Source organism: Ambystoma mexicanum, chromosome 10, assembly GCF_040938575.1.
Source record: "Ambystoma mexicanum isolate Mex_15411 chromosome 10, UKY_AmexF1_1, whole genome shotgun sequence".
Lineage (NCBI taxonomy): Eukaryota > Metazoa > Chordata > Amphibia > Caudata > Ambystomatidae > Ambystoma > Ambystoma mexicanum.
Genome location: NC_090932.1, coordinates 1,104,833,083 through 1,104,848,802, shown reverse-complemented (window position 1 = coordinate 1,104,848,802; position 15,720 = coordinate 1,104,833,083). Strand labels below are relative to the sequence as shown.

At 45.8% G+C, this 15,720-nt stretch overlaps 1 protein-coding gene across 2 annotated transcripts in view; it reads left to right on the top strand.

Annotated features, from left to right (window-relative positions):
- Nucleotides 1-15,720, top strand: part of GCK (glucokinase) — a 406,174-nt gene that overhangs the window by 38,088 nt on the left and 352,366 nt on the right. The window contains exon 2 of one of the 2 annotated variants that reach the window (XM_069618956.1): nucleotides 4,715-8,996. The exons of the other annotated variant lie outside the window; for it this stretch is intronic. Coding sequence (XP_069475057.1) covers nucleotides 4,715-7,188 — 2,474 coding nt within the window. The 3' untranslated portion in view covers nucleotides 7,189-8,996. Of the gene's footprint in view, nucleotides 1-4,714; nucleotides 8,997-15,720 lie in introns of those variants that run through there. 2 annotated transcript variants of the gene reach the window in all.

Sequence of the window (15,720 nt, the reverse complement as noted above, 5' to 3'; positions counted from 1 at the left end):
GGAAGCCCCTACGGCCTCCCCATGGGACAATACCAGCAACCAGACAATGTAGTACAAAGGAGTAACGCACAACTACACGGACATCAATACCGAACACAAACCAGCCCACAGAATAATGACAATGTGCACTACACGCCTGGTAATACTTTCGCCACAGGAGCTAATGGGGCACCAGCCCCCGCACCTTACAGTGGAGTGTCAGTAGTTTCGGGGAATATTTTCGATCAAGGGGGGGCAATGAGACACCCCGCATAGGACAGCCCACAGAGAGCACTTGCGTGTCCAGTACTGTCTACGACCCACAATGCATCAGAGGAACCATTGATAGGAGCGCAGATAGGAGACAAGCAATTCATATTCATGGTGGATTCGGGAGCGGAGAAATCATGCATTAGAGAGGGCCGGTTCCCGTTATCTAATAGAACGTTAGAGACGCAGGGGTTCTCTGGGGCTGTAATTGAAGTTCCTTACACAGAGGTATTGGATGTGACAGTGGGGGGTAAAACAGTGAAAGCACCCTTACTGTACTATGAAAACTCTCCCATCAACTTACTGGGGAGAGATCTCTTGAGCAAACTAAACATGACCATATCATTCACAGGGAGCGGCATCGTATGTTCAACGCCAGGCATATGCCCCCTCCGTATATTAGCAGTAATACACGGCCACACAACAATAAAAGAGATCAGAGGGGTACCAAGAAATGAGGAGATGTTTGTTGAAGGCATGAGAACATTGGCTCTCATAGTACCAGAACTAAAAAGGGTGGAGTGGAGAATACCAGCAGAATTCCTTTTTCGTCCCATAGCAAGCCCTGACACTGCTCTTGGGGAAGTACTATCATTGGATTTGCATGCAATACATGTATCAGCAAACAGAATATGCGTGATTGGTATTGACATGGAAGGGTGTGAGTGGCGGACAGTATTGTGTACAAATGCAAATATCCCCCTGAGAGAGCTCTCGGACGAGGAGCTATTTTCTGACACTGAGGGAGAGGGTGAAGTAGTGATGGAACTGGCAATGCCCTGCGACATCGTAGTTACAGCCAGACAAACTAAAGTTGAACTAATGGCGGTAGTAGGAGCACCGCATACATTTTTTGATGAAGACATGAGTTCAGTACCCGCTAACTTATGGACTAATGGCCCCCACGATGTAGGGTTGCTACATGAAGTTCAGCCTGTGGTGATAAAAGTAAAACAAGGAGCAATACTACCCCGGGTGAAACAATATCCACTGTCGCGAGAAGCAGAAGAAGGGATCAGAGAGACAATAGAAGCACTGCTAGCACAGGGTATAATAGTGCCCTCAAACTCCCCATGCAACACATGCATTTACCCAATCAAAAAAGCGAAGGGGGGTTCATGGAGGATGATACAAGATTTACGCCCATTGAACGATGTGGTAATGAAGGAGTTCCCTTTAGTCCCGAACCCGGCGACAATACTGTGCAACATTCCAAAAATAGCATCACACTTCACAGTAATTGACTTAAAAAATGCATTCTTTTCGATTCCCTTGGCAGAAGAGAGCAGGTACTTGACAGCATTTACATTGGGAGGAAGGAGGTTCGAACACTGCAGACTACCACAAGGATATTGCGAGAGCCCAAGCATATTTAACAGGGTACTACATGAAGATCTGGGGAATTTGTCTGTAGAAAGCACAGTGATTCAGTACGTTGATGATTTATTGGTTTGTGCACAGGCTGAGGAAGAATGCAGACAGGACTCGATAACACTCTTGACATTATTGGCAAATAAGGGGTACAAGGTGGACAAGGGGAAGTTACAATACTGTCTGACGGAGGTCCTATACTTGGGTCAGTTGATATCAAAGGATGGCAAGCGAATTATACCAGACAGGGCACAGGCGATTAGAACAATTGGGGAGCCCAAAACAGTAAAAGAGATGCAGAAATTTCTGGGTATGTGTAACTATTGCCGAGCATGGATATTGGACTATGCGGCGTACACAAGGCCCCTGCTACAGGCACTGAAAGAAGCACAACAAGAACACAAACACATAGAATGGACAGAGGTGACGAACACAGCATTTAACTCACTAAAAGAGCTGATATCAAGCGCTCCAGTACTAGCAAACCCAGATTATGGGCGCGAGTTCTTCTTATTTTCACACTGCAAAGGAACATTGATGACAGCAGTACTGACACAGAAAACATCCTTAGGGCACAAACCACTAGCTTACTACAGCGGCACCCTAGACGCAGTAATGCAAGGTCATTTCGCGTGCGAGCAATCCCTAGCTGCAGCCGCGTTCGCAATTGAAAAAAGTGCCACGATAGTAATGGGCTGCCCGGTGACACTGTTCGTGGAACACTCACTTTTTGCAATATTAGAGCGAACAAAGAGCACATTGACAACACAACGCGCCACAGCATATGAGATAATACTGTCCAGCGCTAACATCCATATAGTAAGATGTAAAACAGTGAACCCAGCCACATTCATCACAGAGGCATGCACCATAGAGGACATGCAAAACCACAACTGCGCCACGTACACAGGTGACGAAAGTAAGGATCAAGTGATTTTTGAAAATGCCCTGACCGAGGGTGAGGTGTATTTTGTGGACGGGTCAGCATCAATAGACATGGAGACAGGAGAAAAGCATGTGGGTATGGCAGTGGTACGATTAGAGGAAGATGAATATGAGATACTAGTACAACACCGCCTCCCATCACACTATTCAGCGCAAGCAGCAGAACTAATAGCGCTAATAGAAGCATTGCATGCCGCCAAGGGGTGCGCAGTGACCATATATACAGACTCAGCATACATGACAACAACAGTTCACGGCGGGTTGGCCCGGTGGGGGCGGAGAGGGTTCCGACGAGCAGACGGAACGCCAGTCCAGCATGCAGAATTATTGAAAGAACTGATTGAGGCCCTGCAAGACCCCACGGCAGTGGCCATCGTAAAATGTCAAGCTCATACCACCAATACAGATTTTGTATCTTTGGGGAACGCGGCAGCAGACGCCGCTGCCAAAGCAGCTTCATATCTACAAAAAGGTGAAATAGGAGAGTACATGTTGCACCACACAGCAAGCCAAGAAGTCCCCACAGGATACAACATGATGTCCACACAGGAGATAGTAGAGCTGCAAGAGGGAGCTAGTGCAGAGGAAAAATTGCTGTGGACTAAGAGAGGATGTAGCAAATCACCGACTGATTTATTGTGGCGACAAGAGAGTTCAGGAAAAGTGGTAATGCCAATCACGCTGTTAGAAATAGCATTTCAACAACTACACTTTCCTGCACACAACACAAAGAAACACATAATGGCAGAGATACAAGAAGATTGGTTTACACCTTGCCTCCAGGAACACGTCACAAGGTTAGCTCTAGAATGCACGACATGTCAAATTTACAACTCAGGTATGACATTGCGTACACTAAGGGGTACGATACCAAAACCAAGTGGCCCATTCAGAGAGCTCCACATTGATTATGTAGACATGGGAGAAAGGTGTAACGGGGCTCGATACATGATTGTGGTTGTATGTCCATTTTCGAGGTGGGTGGAGGCAGGCCCTTGTGCCCGCCCTGACGCGAAGGGCGCCGCGAAGTTCCTAGTGCGGGAAGTGTTTCCGCGCTGGGGAATTTGCGACGTTATTCGCTCAGATAACGGGACGCATTTTGTTAATGAACTCTTTAAAGAAGTGACTACATTACTGGGAATAAAGCACAAATTATGTTCGATTTATCATCCTCAAAGTAATGGCGTCGTAGAAAAGATAAACGGCCTGTTAAAAAGCAGATTATCAAAACTTTGTTTTTCCCTTAAAAAGACTTGGATGTACTGCCTGCCTTTGGCCTTGTTTGAGCTACGAAACCAGCCAAGTAAGGATCACCATTTGTCCCCGCACGAGATCGTCACGGGAAGAAGAATGCACACAGCGCATTCGCCTCTCCGTGAGCGTTCTGATGCACACAGAAGCGCAGCCATATTGGGGGAGGAGTTCACAGAATACCTGCGAAAATTGACACGGGCAGCGCGCGTAATTTCAAAGCAACTAGCCCCCCCCTCGACAAGAGAGGAGGGGAACGCGACTGAACAAAACGGTTTGCCTGAAAAACTACTACAGCTAATGCCTGGGGACCTTATATATGTTAGAAGTTTTGTGCGGAGGTGGAACGCACCACGCTTCCATGGCCCCTATGAGGTAGTGTTTTGCACGCCTACAGCAGTAAAGGTTAAGGGCCTGCGATATTGGGTGCATTTGACAGATGTACGTAAAGCTTACAGCGCTGCGGAGAGTGAGGTGCAGGATGAGGCACAGGCAACAGCGGACGATGAAGTTGTGCGGAATGAATGATTTGAATTTTGTGTGCTTCATGAGATGAACAGTGAACACAATTAGCGCGCAACAAATGTCCTGGACTAAAACATGTACACATGTATATGTAAATTTTCTTTTTACAATTTTTGAAAGTTTTGCGTGGGGTTCTTTTTTTTTCCTTCCTGTACTATTTAAGATGTTTTTTATTATTGTTGTTTTTAAAAATGTCATGTTTTTTTTTATTATTTATATATATATATAGTAAGTTACGAATAATATTGACTGAAAGCTACCTTGTCTGTCAACAAACCCCCTTCCTCACCCAACCCTATATTTTATCACCGAAACGTTACAATGTGGAAATGCTTACATGTTTGTATTTAATGAACTTTTGTGTCTCAAACAGGATTTATCATGGCATCGAATGGGCAGCCTGCAACTAATAGATATGTTAGATTTAGAGAAATGTTAGTGGCTAGATTAACATATTCATTTGAATGTGGTTTATCAATGTGTGCTATCGTGTTCTTCATCTCAATGTTTTGTCTGGTGTTACACTGGATTATAGCGTTCATCTCTACCGAGATGAACGAGGGGGGAGGGGGGAACAACACCACCCTTGCTCCTGGAACGAAAACAATTCCGACTGTAGGTATCAAAGAAGGTGATTTCTTGATCTGGGATGGATCACACTTTGTGTGGGGATACTATACTACACCACCCACTGCTGTCCTCTCACAATGGAGAACCAAAAATGTAGATAATGACACAATGTCCCAACCTGGAACATACAACAACCACACGATCCCTCCCGCCCCAATTTCAAACAACGATCTCTTGTTTATTAATGAGGATGGAAAAGTGATTATGATGACAGAACACACGTCCCTATATGAAGAATTAGAAAAGGGGGGTGGGAGGGAGGAAGGGGGGCCTGGTTCTTCACCTCCTATAACGAGAAGGTACAGAAGAAGGGAGAAAAGTAGGCGGAGAAGAGAGACTGGTGGAAAAGGGTATGATGAGTATTATGGGCTAGGGTTAGACAAAATGGAAGACCCACGACACCCTCACCAAGCAAATAAATGGTATGCAGATATGAGCACAACAGCTAAACAAACAACCAATGAGAGCTGTTATGTCTGCTCACTTATCCCCCATGCATCAGGCACACCTAAAGTATTGTTGCCACGAGAATTGCCCATTGTGGATGCCCAATGTCTCCTTCATCTCACGCTGTGTAGAATAAAGAACACTTTCCAAGCACACGATGTCTCTTTCAGAATGGTACAGAACAACAAAACGTGCTATTCGCAAGCGTCTGGAGTGATCTGCCTTAAAGAACCTTTCTTTGCAATACAAGGGACACTGTTTTCCGAAAGCAAATGGAAAGACGAAGAAGTGCTGTGCAAGGCAGAAGCACTGAAGGGTGTTCAACCGGAAAAGTTGCGGTGGATGGAAAGAACGTGCTTGCCAATATGGAAAGAACACATCCCTAAATTAACATGGGTAACAGCGATGGAAAAACCCTTTAAGCTACAAAGTGAAATACAAAACAAACTATGTTTCAAGGGAGAAGGAAAAATGGCAATAGGAACGAACAAGAACTGTAACAAAACTCTCACCATCCCAGATATGAAAAAAGGAACAGCAGCACTAATGGACACCTACTGGGTATGCGGGAACAAGGCGTACCTGCACCTTCCCCAATCATGGAGTGGTAGCTGCTCAATGGCCACTTTGCATTCAACACTAATGGTGATTCCTGAAAGCCATATTGACAGAAGTAACACGATGAACGAAGGCTTGAACCAGAATGCAGCGTCTCCAACTACACAAGCGCACCTTTATGTCCTGTCCTCCGGAGGGAAAGGAGAAGAGCTCTCAAGGAACAAGCGAGCCTCGAACTACATATCACAAGCATCATCTGATTTATTGGCACAGATCCCAGACAAGTATCGCCTGTTCAGCTCCGTGGAAACATTCTTTGCTTCACTAGTATCAAGTGTCCAAGCAAGAGCAAATGCAAAATGGCTCCAGATCACACGGTGGGAACTGATCCAGTTGGCCAATGACACTGAAGAAGGGTTCAACATAATAAAGGTGGAACTACGAGCTCTGCGATTAATGACCATGCAAAACAGGTATGTCCTAGACCTGTTAACAGCAATCGATGGAGGTGTTTGCCGAAAAATAGGAAGTGCATGCTGCACGTTCGTACCTTCTGAAGACGCAGAAAATGGGTCCCTGTCCCACGTTATTGAAGCAGTACATAACCTGGGCGAGAAGATGAAAATGGAAGGTGGAGCTGAGGATAGCTCGTGGTTCGACAATATCTTCTCCTGGGTTCCCTCATGGCTTGGAGTGACAATGAAGTTCCTGATACCAATAGTGGTGATCATCCTTGTGATGTTCTGCCTGTGCCAGGTGGGCCTCCGATGTTGTGCTAATGCAGTCCCTAACGGTGCAATGATGATGGTGACAATGGGCAACTCCGGTGGTACAATTAAAGCAACACAAGAAGTACATGTGCAGACAGGAACAGACAACACCCCCAGGTACCAGTTAGTGCCTATGTGCCGTGACAAGTACATAGTAGATAAGCTATGGCACACCACGATTAAAGAACCACGAGACGTAGAACTGGAATGGTATGAGGAGGTCTGGGTAGATCTGGAAGAGACCGGCGACTGTATATATTTGACATGTACACCAGACGAGTATGCTAGGAGAGGTGAGAGCTTAAGGGGGGTGTGCAGAGCATGGATGCCTATAAAAGGAACCCCTGCATGGGATGGTGCAGTGTTAGAAGAACAAGAATGTAGAAGATTAGAAGAGCTAAAGAAATTCGTTACTTTAAGTAACGAAAGGGGGGAAATGTAGGGGAGGAATGGCCACGAGGCCCTCCTCACCTACAGCTCCCTCCCCAGGTGAGGACCATGGCTCGGTGGGAGCACCCTCATGCCACCCGGGCCCAGGTGGAGGGGGGTTCACCCGCCGACGACATTGCCCACACGCACCCTGTCTTTGCATTTACCGAAACTTAAGTTAGGCCTAGACGCCATCGTGCACAGCAAACATGGTGTGAGTTCAGCACACTGTAACGAGGCCCCCACCTTTGGAGGGCCTTTCATGCATCTCTGCCGCCTCAGCAGCCCTGGCAGATCCGCTGCGAGCGCGTTCCCATGAGAAAGTCGGAGATGAGCTAAACCCGAGATGCCAACACGGCAACATTATATTAGTAACAATGTGATATTGCACCCCGTATGACCCAGACCGCAAGGCCGGGGCAACGGGGAAAAAAGCTGAAGCATCACTATCTGAAGAAGGTAGAAAATAGTTCAAGTATTGGTGTTAATGAACTACCTCTGTTTAAAATGTGAACGAACCATAAAAATGTAACGTTATATGATATCCCTCCAGGTCTGGACTAATGCTGCTATAACCACGGAGAAAGATGTTGACCAAACGTGTAACCTCTATTTGTAAAAGTGTTTTTCAATAGTATGTAGAAACTTGAACTCATATATGTTTTGAATCACCCAAAGCGGCGAGCATCAATCTCTGTAGGCCATAACCTAGATATCCCTCGTATAACGTCTAATGTACATACAATACGCACACAATGTAGTGAACATAATGTTAGGTAATGAAAAGGTACTGGAACCGACTGTATTAAAGAAATGTGTAACGAAAATGAAATATATATATATATATATGTGTGTCTGAATAACGTTAAAATGAGGCAGAACAGTATAAAACTTCTGCATTCACTGATCAGCAACGCACGAGGAAAATACCTTTGTGAGTATATGCAAGGTCATTCCCTCTCCCACCCCACCAAGCCTGCCAGATAAAAAAGCTAAGACTTGTGCTGCGCTCCCTCACCTCCCCCAACCAAGCTGGCGTTACTTCAGAGAGTCAGAGGCCCCGGCGCCGCAACCAAGGCCACAGCCCGCCACCTGTGTTATTTACAGCACGGTAATAAACCCACGGATGAACCCACTGATCTACCAGCACCCTCTCATAAATCCCCACGAACCCCCCCAAGAATCCTGACCCCGTGTAAGGACGACCCCCATCATTGGGACAAGACACAGAGACCCATCTATATAATAACTTCTAACGCAGCAGACAGACATGTATCACTCGGCCCAGGTCCCAGAGCCCCGTCCCGTGACCTAAAATACCGGTCAATAAGACTCAGGTAAATCTCACCCCAACCAACAACCACCAGACCTCTCACGAGGTGCATTCCTCATGTGTTGTGTTTATTTTATAAGATAAGCTAGTGAAGCGATTTATTAATGAACGTAAATGTCATTTTCTGAATAACTGTAGTGTGCATGGCCTAGGGCAAATGAGACAGGAAAGGTATTCGTTATTGTCACAGGCTGCCCCAGCACATCAACACCGCATGGATGACCTCAAGCCGGCCTGCCAGGCCCAACCCAACCCACGAGGCTGACCAGTGACGTCGTCCCGCCAAGACCAACCCCGCGCCAGCAACACTTATAGTTAGTCGACACCACCCAATCCCAATTGACTTGTGCCCCCTATAGTGTTTAGGTGTTGATGACGTTTTTTGTATTAGAAATACGCCTGTCTTTGCTATTGTCAGGCAGAGCGCTCTCGTAGGTTGCAGAGTTCTTTGCATGCCTTATCCTTGGATAAACTCCCACTTACGCTCACCCGCACTCTGTCTTGGTCTTATTCCCACTACGGGAGAGTCCCTTATTGTCTCTCATTGCGGGGAGGATCGTGCTGAATTGGGGGCGCTTCCTTTCAGATGCAAGGACTGGGGCCTCCCGAATAACGTTATAGAGATTTTGCTTTCGGCCAGGAGGGCAGCAGCAAAGTCCTTGTACCGTTGCCGTTGGAACAAATTCTGCAACTGGTGCAAAGACAAGCATGTAGACCCTTTTCTGTGCAAAACACCGGAGGTATTATCCTTTAAACTATCCATAGCCAATCGGGGGCTCCAGGTTGGAACTATTAAGGGATATTTGTAAGCGCTATCCATCTTTAAGCGCTCATCAGAAGAATGTTTATATTTCAAAATTCCACTGGTGACATAATTTCTAAAGGGGCTCACCAATGTGTTCCCCGCCCATCTCCTTTTCAGGTTCCAGTTTGGGACCTTAATCTGGTACTAAAATATGTAATGTGTGCACCCTTTCAGCCTTTACATTCATGCCCATTAAGGTTGTTAACATTTAAAACCATTCTCTTGGTAGCATTAACTTCAGATCGTAGAGTGAGTGAATTGCAGACACTGTCATCCAAGCCATCCTTTACTATCTTCCATAAAGATAGTGTTGTTCTGTGGGTTAAACCTTTGTTTTTACCCAAAATCATTTCTGATTTTCATGTAGGGCAGAAAATTGTTTTACCCACATTCAATCCTCCACCTCATCCTGGCAAGGAAGAGGAGAGATGACATAATTGGATCCACTCAGAGAAAACTTTGTATCGACAAGCAGCTTTTTATAGGCTATACAAGTCACAAACTGGGTCAGGCTGTTACAAAACAGACCTTATCCAGGTGGATCATTCTGGCAATTTTGGAATGCTGCAGACTGGCGGGCAAGGATCCTCCGGAAGGATTAAGGGCCCATTCCACCAGGGGCATGGTTATCTCTACAGCCCTGCTAAGGGGTGTACCGATCAAAAATATTTGTGAGGCAGCAACGTGGTCTACTATTCACATGTTCACAAAACATTACTGCCTTGAGTATTCCATCGGTCAGGATAGAAGCTTTGGGAAAGCTTTGGGAAATCTTACAGACCTAAGATTCAGAGGGGCCACCTAAAGCATTCTAAGGACGGGAAAGTGAAAGTATCCTTTGGTCCAACTGCTTCTGAATAGTCTCACGCCTGACCACCACCTGGTTATACAAGGGTGTTGTGATGGCAGTGCCTAGTAAAAGAGGCCAGGAGAACCAATTCACACTCCTCCTGAATCCTCATCCTGTGCCTGCAAAGAAAGATCTGGATCCAGAAAGAAGTGTTTAGGAGAACTATAAATTCCCAGAGACTGTGAGTGGCTATTTCAATCACTCAGGCCAAGGGCATTGACCTAGAAAGAGAGGTGAAAGCTCTGGAATATGGTCCGAAAGGAAGTGGACAATGAAGTAGAAGCTTTACCACTTGTTAGTTTGCTCCTCACCCGAATAATTTTTGTGTTAGTAACATCTCTTTTTAGTTTATTCTACACAGGTAAGCCCTGAACCACGTGTTTTACTCCAAAACTATAAACACTGTGATACTCAAAGTAAAACGAACTAGTGAAGAGAGAATTGGTTTTATGTCACCTGTTGATCTCCTGGCCATCACAGAGTGCATTGGGATGGTTTATACAGTAAATGTAGTGTAGTTATCAACTTGAGCATGGTGGGTGTCAAACTGGGAGTATTCTGCGATTGTCAAACTGGTGATTTACTGGAATTGTGCAAACTGTGAGCCTATTGGGGGTAACATTCAGAATCTTCCCACACCCATAAAAGCAGTCCAGCACAGTATTTGCCTGTCATTCGTGGGTGAACCGGAAGAGATCAAACCAATATGCAAAATACATATTTACCTGGTATAGCACATAGAGCTCAAAGGTGATTGAGGATTTCCTCCTGAGCGTGCTATAGGTGCCAATGCTGTGGCCATAAACTGGGCATTCTGGCACTACCTGACTGGTAGTTGGGGGTAAGCTGGCCTGAAGATGGCTTCTGGGTATGTGGTGGTTGGAGGCAATGTAGAAATGTCCTGAACATATGTGATTAAGTGCAACAATGTAAATTGGCATGGCATCTTACTTAACCAGGCAAAAGTAGCACTGGGATGGCAATGCCGAAACTAGCATGCCAATTTTCGTGGGGTGGATGTGAAACGATCATGAGAATTTCCTGTGTCAATAATTAAACTGGTATGAAAACGTGTCCTTAATTGGGGCAATGCGAAACTGGCATGTTGAAATTGGCCTGCCAATCTGAGGCTAACGTGGGCATTTTCAGTGTGCAATGAAGAAACCGGCATGAGTGTATCTGATTTACTGGGTCGTTGTGAAAGCGGCATAGCAATGCTTAAATTGGCATGCCAATTTTGGAACTGGTATGAACATTTTCTGGGCAAATGTAGAAACAGGAATGACTATATGCGATCAGCTGGGACAAGTAAAAGCGACATTTTCATGTTGAAACTAGCAGGACAATTGTTCAAGGTAATATAAGTACAATAATCAGCTAAGAAGACACACACAACACAGAGCTACAAAGTAGCCATCACTGGAAGTTCACTTCGATATCAGAGGCACACAACCAGCTATGCACAGCAATGCATCTTGTGCATGCACATTAGTTGAAAAGCTTGTTTTCTTACTCCCTGCAAACTACCATTGTCTTATATGGCAATGCTGTTTTATATATAACTTTATCAACCCAGGACTGACAGCGCTCAAGGATGCAACAATGACCCATAAATGCATTTCACCCTCATTAGCACCCTGGGGAGAGGTGTTTCGCAATTCCATTGGTTGGAATGGAGGCTTGATTCGCCTATACAAGCCTGCATTCCACTGTGGGTCCTGGAGCATCTCCCTGCTGTGCAATTTTCCCTAGCTCGCTCTCACATGACTGTGCCCCCCTCCCTCCTCTCCACAGATCTGGTCTCCTAACTCCCGCACCCTGCCTTCATCACCACACTGTTGCCCTCTGCTCGGTCCCTCAACAACCGCTCTGACTTCCTGTGACAGCTGCTAACAGTATTGAAAGGGAACTCATGCCCTTTTCTACACTGCTAGGTGGCATTTTTTTCTTGCTTAATGGCAATCGAGCTTGCACTAGTGGCACACACCAATTTTCCTTTAGAAAATATACATATTAACCCCCTAGGAGGGAGTCCCTAATGCTAAAAGCATTAAGCTACATGTTGGGGGTATGGGGGGCAGGTTTCGGCAGTAATGTCCCTAATCCCTTATGGGGGCCCTCCTTTCCCTTGGCTTGGGCTAGTACGCAATTAACGGCCATACCCACCACCAGTCCAGTGCTTAACACTACATTGGGGAAGGTTAATATGTTTGATATCGGAGCATTGGGTACATTTTATTTTCTGCCAATTATGAGAGTAGATTTTCTCCGAAACAATTGTCATAGATGACCAAAAGAATATCCAGACTCCAGAAGATGGTTCTAGGGTTTTAATTAGGCAGAATTCTTGTGAGGTTGAAACTGAATAATATGCAAATAAGATATGGCTCTCTAATGGCTGTCCCTTCCTTGCCTCATGTGGGCTTCCCACCTCCTTAGACAAGGCGTCCCTGTTCCCTGGGGTGTAACTAGACATTGGTAACATCTTTTGTCTATATTCAGACTAGAGTGATGCCGCAATGACTTTAGCCTTCCCTATCGCACTCCTTTACTGAGATTTCTAGTGGAAATCCTCTCCTAACTCAGTCCAGGAGGAGCTTCAAGATGGTCTGATGCCTTTTCAACCACCCATTGCCGAGCACTTGGCTCTTCCACGCTCTTGTGTTCCTGTCCCTGATGTTTCTTTCCTGATCCTTCACATCTTTCAACTACACCTCTCTCTTCTATGCCTCACGCTCCTGATTTCCTCCCTCCATCTGTCCCTTTGATGATCCCACAATCTCTCACTACTCAAATTGACACTGTCTCTGTCCTACTGTCTCACCCTCTGGTCTTCTCTCTTCCCTACTCATCCCTCTGCCTCCCTCCCCCCTCTGCTCTCCAATCTTCTCTCCATTCTCCTCTCCCCTCTCTAATATCCTTCCCTCTCTGATTACTCCCCTCCTCTCTCTACTGTGAGAAATCTGAGGGTGTTCTCACAAGTAATCCCCGGGGACCCTTTGTTCTGGTGGCTGGGTAAGGGCCATCGCTCTTGAACTCCATCCCTGGTGCCGGACAAGCGAGGGAGGATCACTTGGGCAGGGGGTCCTTGGAGAATGCGGGAGGAATGCCAGAGTGCGAGACATGGTATTTCTCCCTTTTAGATACCCACCTATCCGACATACCCTCAGTCTTCATGGGAGATTGCCATCCAAGTCCCATCCTACCCCAGCACTTTCCCTTACGGAAAAGATGCAAAACATCATCCACCTATCTTAACAGACCCCTACCAATCCTCACACCTAACACTGAAAATAGACAAAGGATAAAGAAACCCATTTGCCCACAACAACATATTTATCCCCCCTTTCCTGACAGTAATTTACTGAATTTACTCATAACCCCTATGGAACACTAAAACTCCCAAATTTCCTATTTCCCCTTTGACTGGCAAAGAACTGGGACGAGGAAGAGACAACCATGAGTAATGAAGATTACCCATAGGAAACTACATGCAACAGCCCTATATCCTTTATGACAATGTCCCGCTAATGCAGACAGGCAAGTTCAGGCAAGTTCAGGCACAAGACCATTATCACCAACACCTGAAGCCTGTTAAGGAGCCAGAAAGGTATAGAAGGTGGGGCCAGAAACACCTAGTTGAGCAAGCTGGGGATGCTCTATGGACCGAGGAGGAGGAGGAGGAGGAGGAGGAGGATGAGCAGGCAACAGCAGACAGCAGCAGCTGGGAGAAGCCTGGAGAGTCTGGAGTGGGAAGGAGTGCCAGGACACTGACCCAACAGCTGCAGTTTGCTGGCAGGGCCCAAACCAGTGCTTGTTCCCTGGGTGAGCTACAGAAGCCCATGTGGCTGAGGGCAAGGTGGTGAGACCCTGACACCAGTCTGATCCCATTAAAGGACCCGCCAGCGCCACGCTACTCAGGGCTAGAGGGGGAGGCTCAGTGGCGTGTGTGTGGCTGAAGCGGGATAACCTCTTTGCAACATTGTGAACAGTTTAGCAGATTGAAGCTCACAAGATCGCCAAAATGCTTCCGCGGGAGCTAGTGAAGTGGGAGCAAAACGAATATGTTGCATTCTGGGGCTTGTAGTGTGAAAATGGCAAGACTGGACATTTTAATGCAATAAGAAGGTAAAAGAAAGATCCAGGAAGTGTGCAGAGGCAAGATTAGGGAGAGCAAAACCACATGGGCAACCAGTCGGAGTGGTCGTGCAGGGAGAAAGAAGGAAACCCAGCTTTCCCGAAAGTCTCTGACAAAGCCCAGGTACAGACTTGTTTTTGTGCATTTGGTGAATACTACATTGAGAGACATAAAGCACAGGGTGGCCTCCAGGCAGGGGACAGACCCAGGAGGACCACAGAGACCCCACATCAAGGTTAAGAAAGAGACATAACGCACAGGGGTGGCCTCCAGACAGGGGACAGACCCAGGAGGGCTGCAGAAATCCCACACCAAAGTTGAGTGAACTTTGTGAACATTGCAAAGACAGGCCTAAGCTTGGGGAAGGGATCCCTCAGAGGCCTAGTACCAATTTTTGTTGCAAGACAGACCCAAACTCGGGTGAGGGAATCCTGAGGGGTCTGGTGTGAAATATTGTTGTCTCTCTAATTATATGGGAAAGCCCTAATTTCACTATATAGTGATGTCCCTTCCTTTTTCTGGGAGAGGTTAGGCAATACATATAAGAAAGGTAGTTGGATGTAGCAACAGTTTGACCCGAAGTGCAATGATTCTCAAAATGTATCAATTTTATTTAGAACTTAATCGTAAAAAAACACGACAATAACACAGTATTGAAATATAAGTGCATACATGTTAAAAACTATTATAAAAACACAATAGTCTTTGTGACAGTATCTACTTGGTGGTAAGAGGATGAGCAGTGAATAAGCTCAGTTAATTACAGAACAACATCAGAATTAATTGTAATCTTTCCGACCTGGCAGGTGAAAAGGCACCCGCGAGCAGAACTCGTAGTTTGCCGGTCCGGTAACTACGGTACCGGCAAGCTTACCGGTACCATAGCTACAGGACCGGACTACTTATAGTGAGGCCCCATTTGCTGGAATTTCTGGCACAGATTCCGGCATATAATTGCTGGTAGGGGCTTGATTTACCTCGAGCTCTTGGCTGGCGGTAAATCAGTGCCCCTACTGGCAAACTTGTGTTTTGCTGGTCCAGTAAAATTGCCATTGCCGGAATAATCAGCAATTATACCGGCAGTTTTACCGGACCAGCAATCCCCATTGAATTTAGTTGGTGATTTTATTGATGAATTGTAATTGTATATAGATTGTGAAATGTCAGAATATGGTTTTAACAGTTTGTATCTATTTTTCGTATTATGTTTTAGATGGTATTTGTGGTAGTATTTTCTTGGTAGCATATGAATTGTATGACCCGTTGAATGTAATCACCTTTAAAGGTTTGTTAAACCAATAACAATAAAGGAAACAAAATAGAAAAGAAAGAAAGCATGCGGTATGGCTGTCTTAATCCAAGGAAGGAGCTTCTAACTACTTCACTAATATGAGCTTGTATTGCTGGATCAGAATTCCC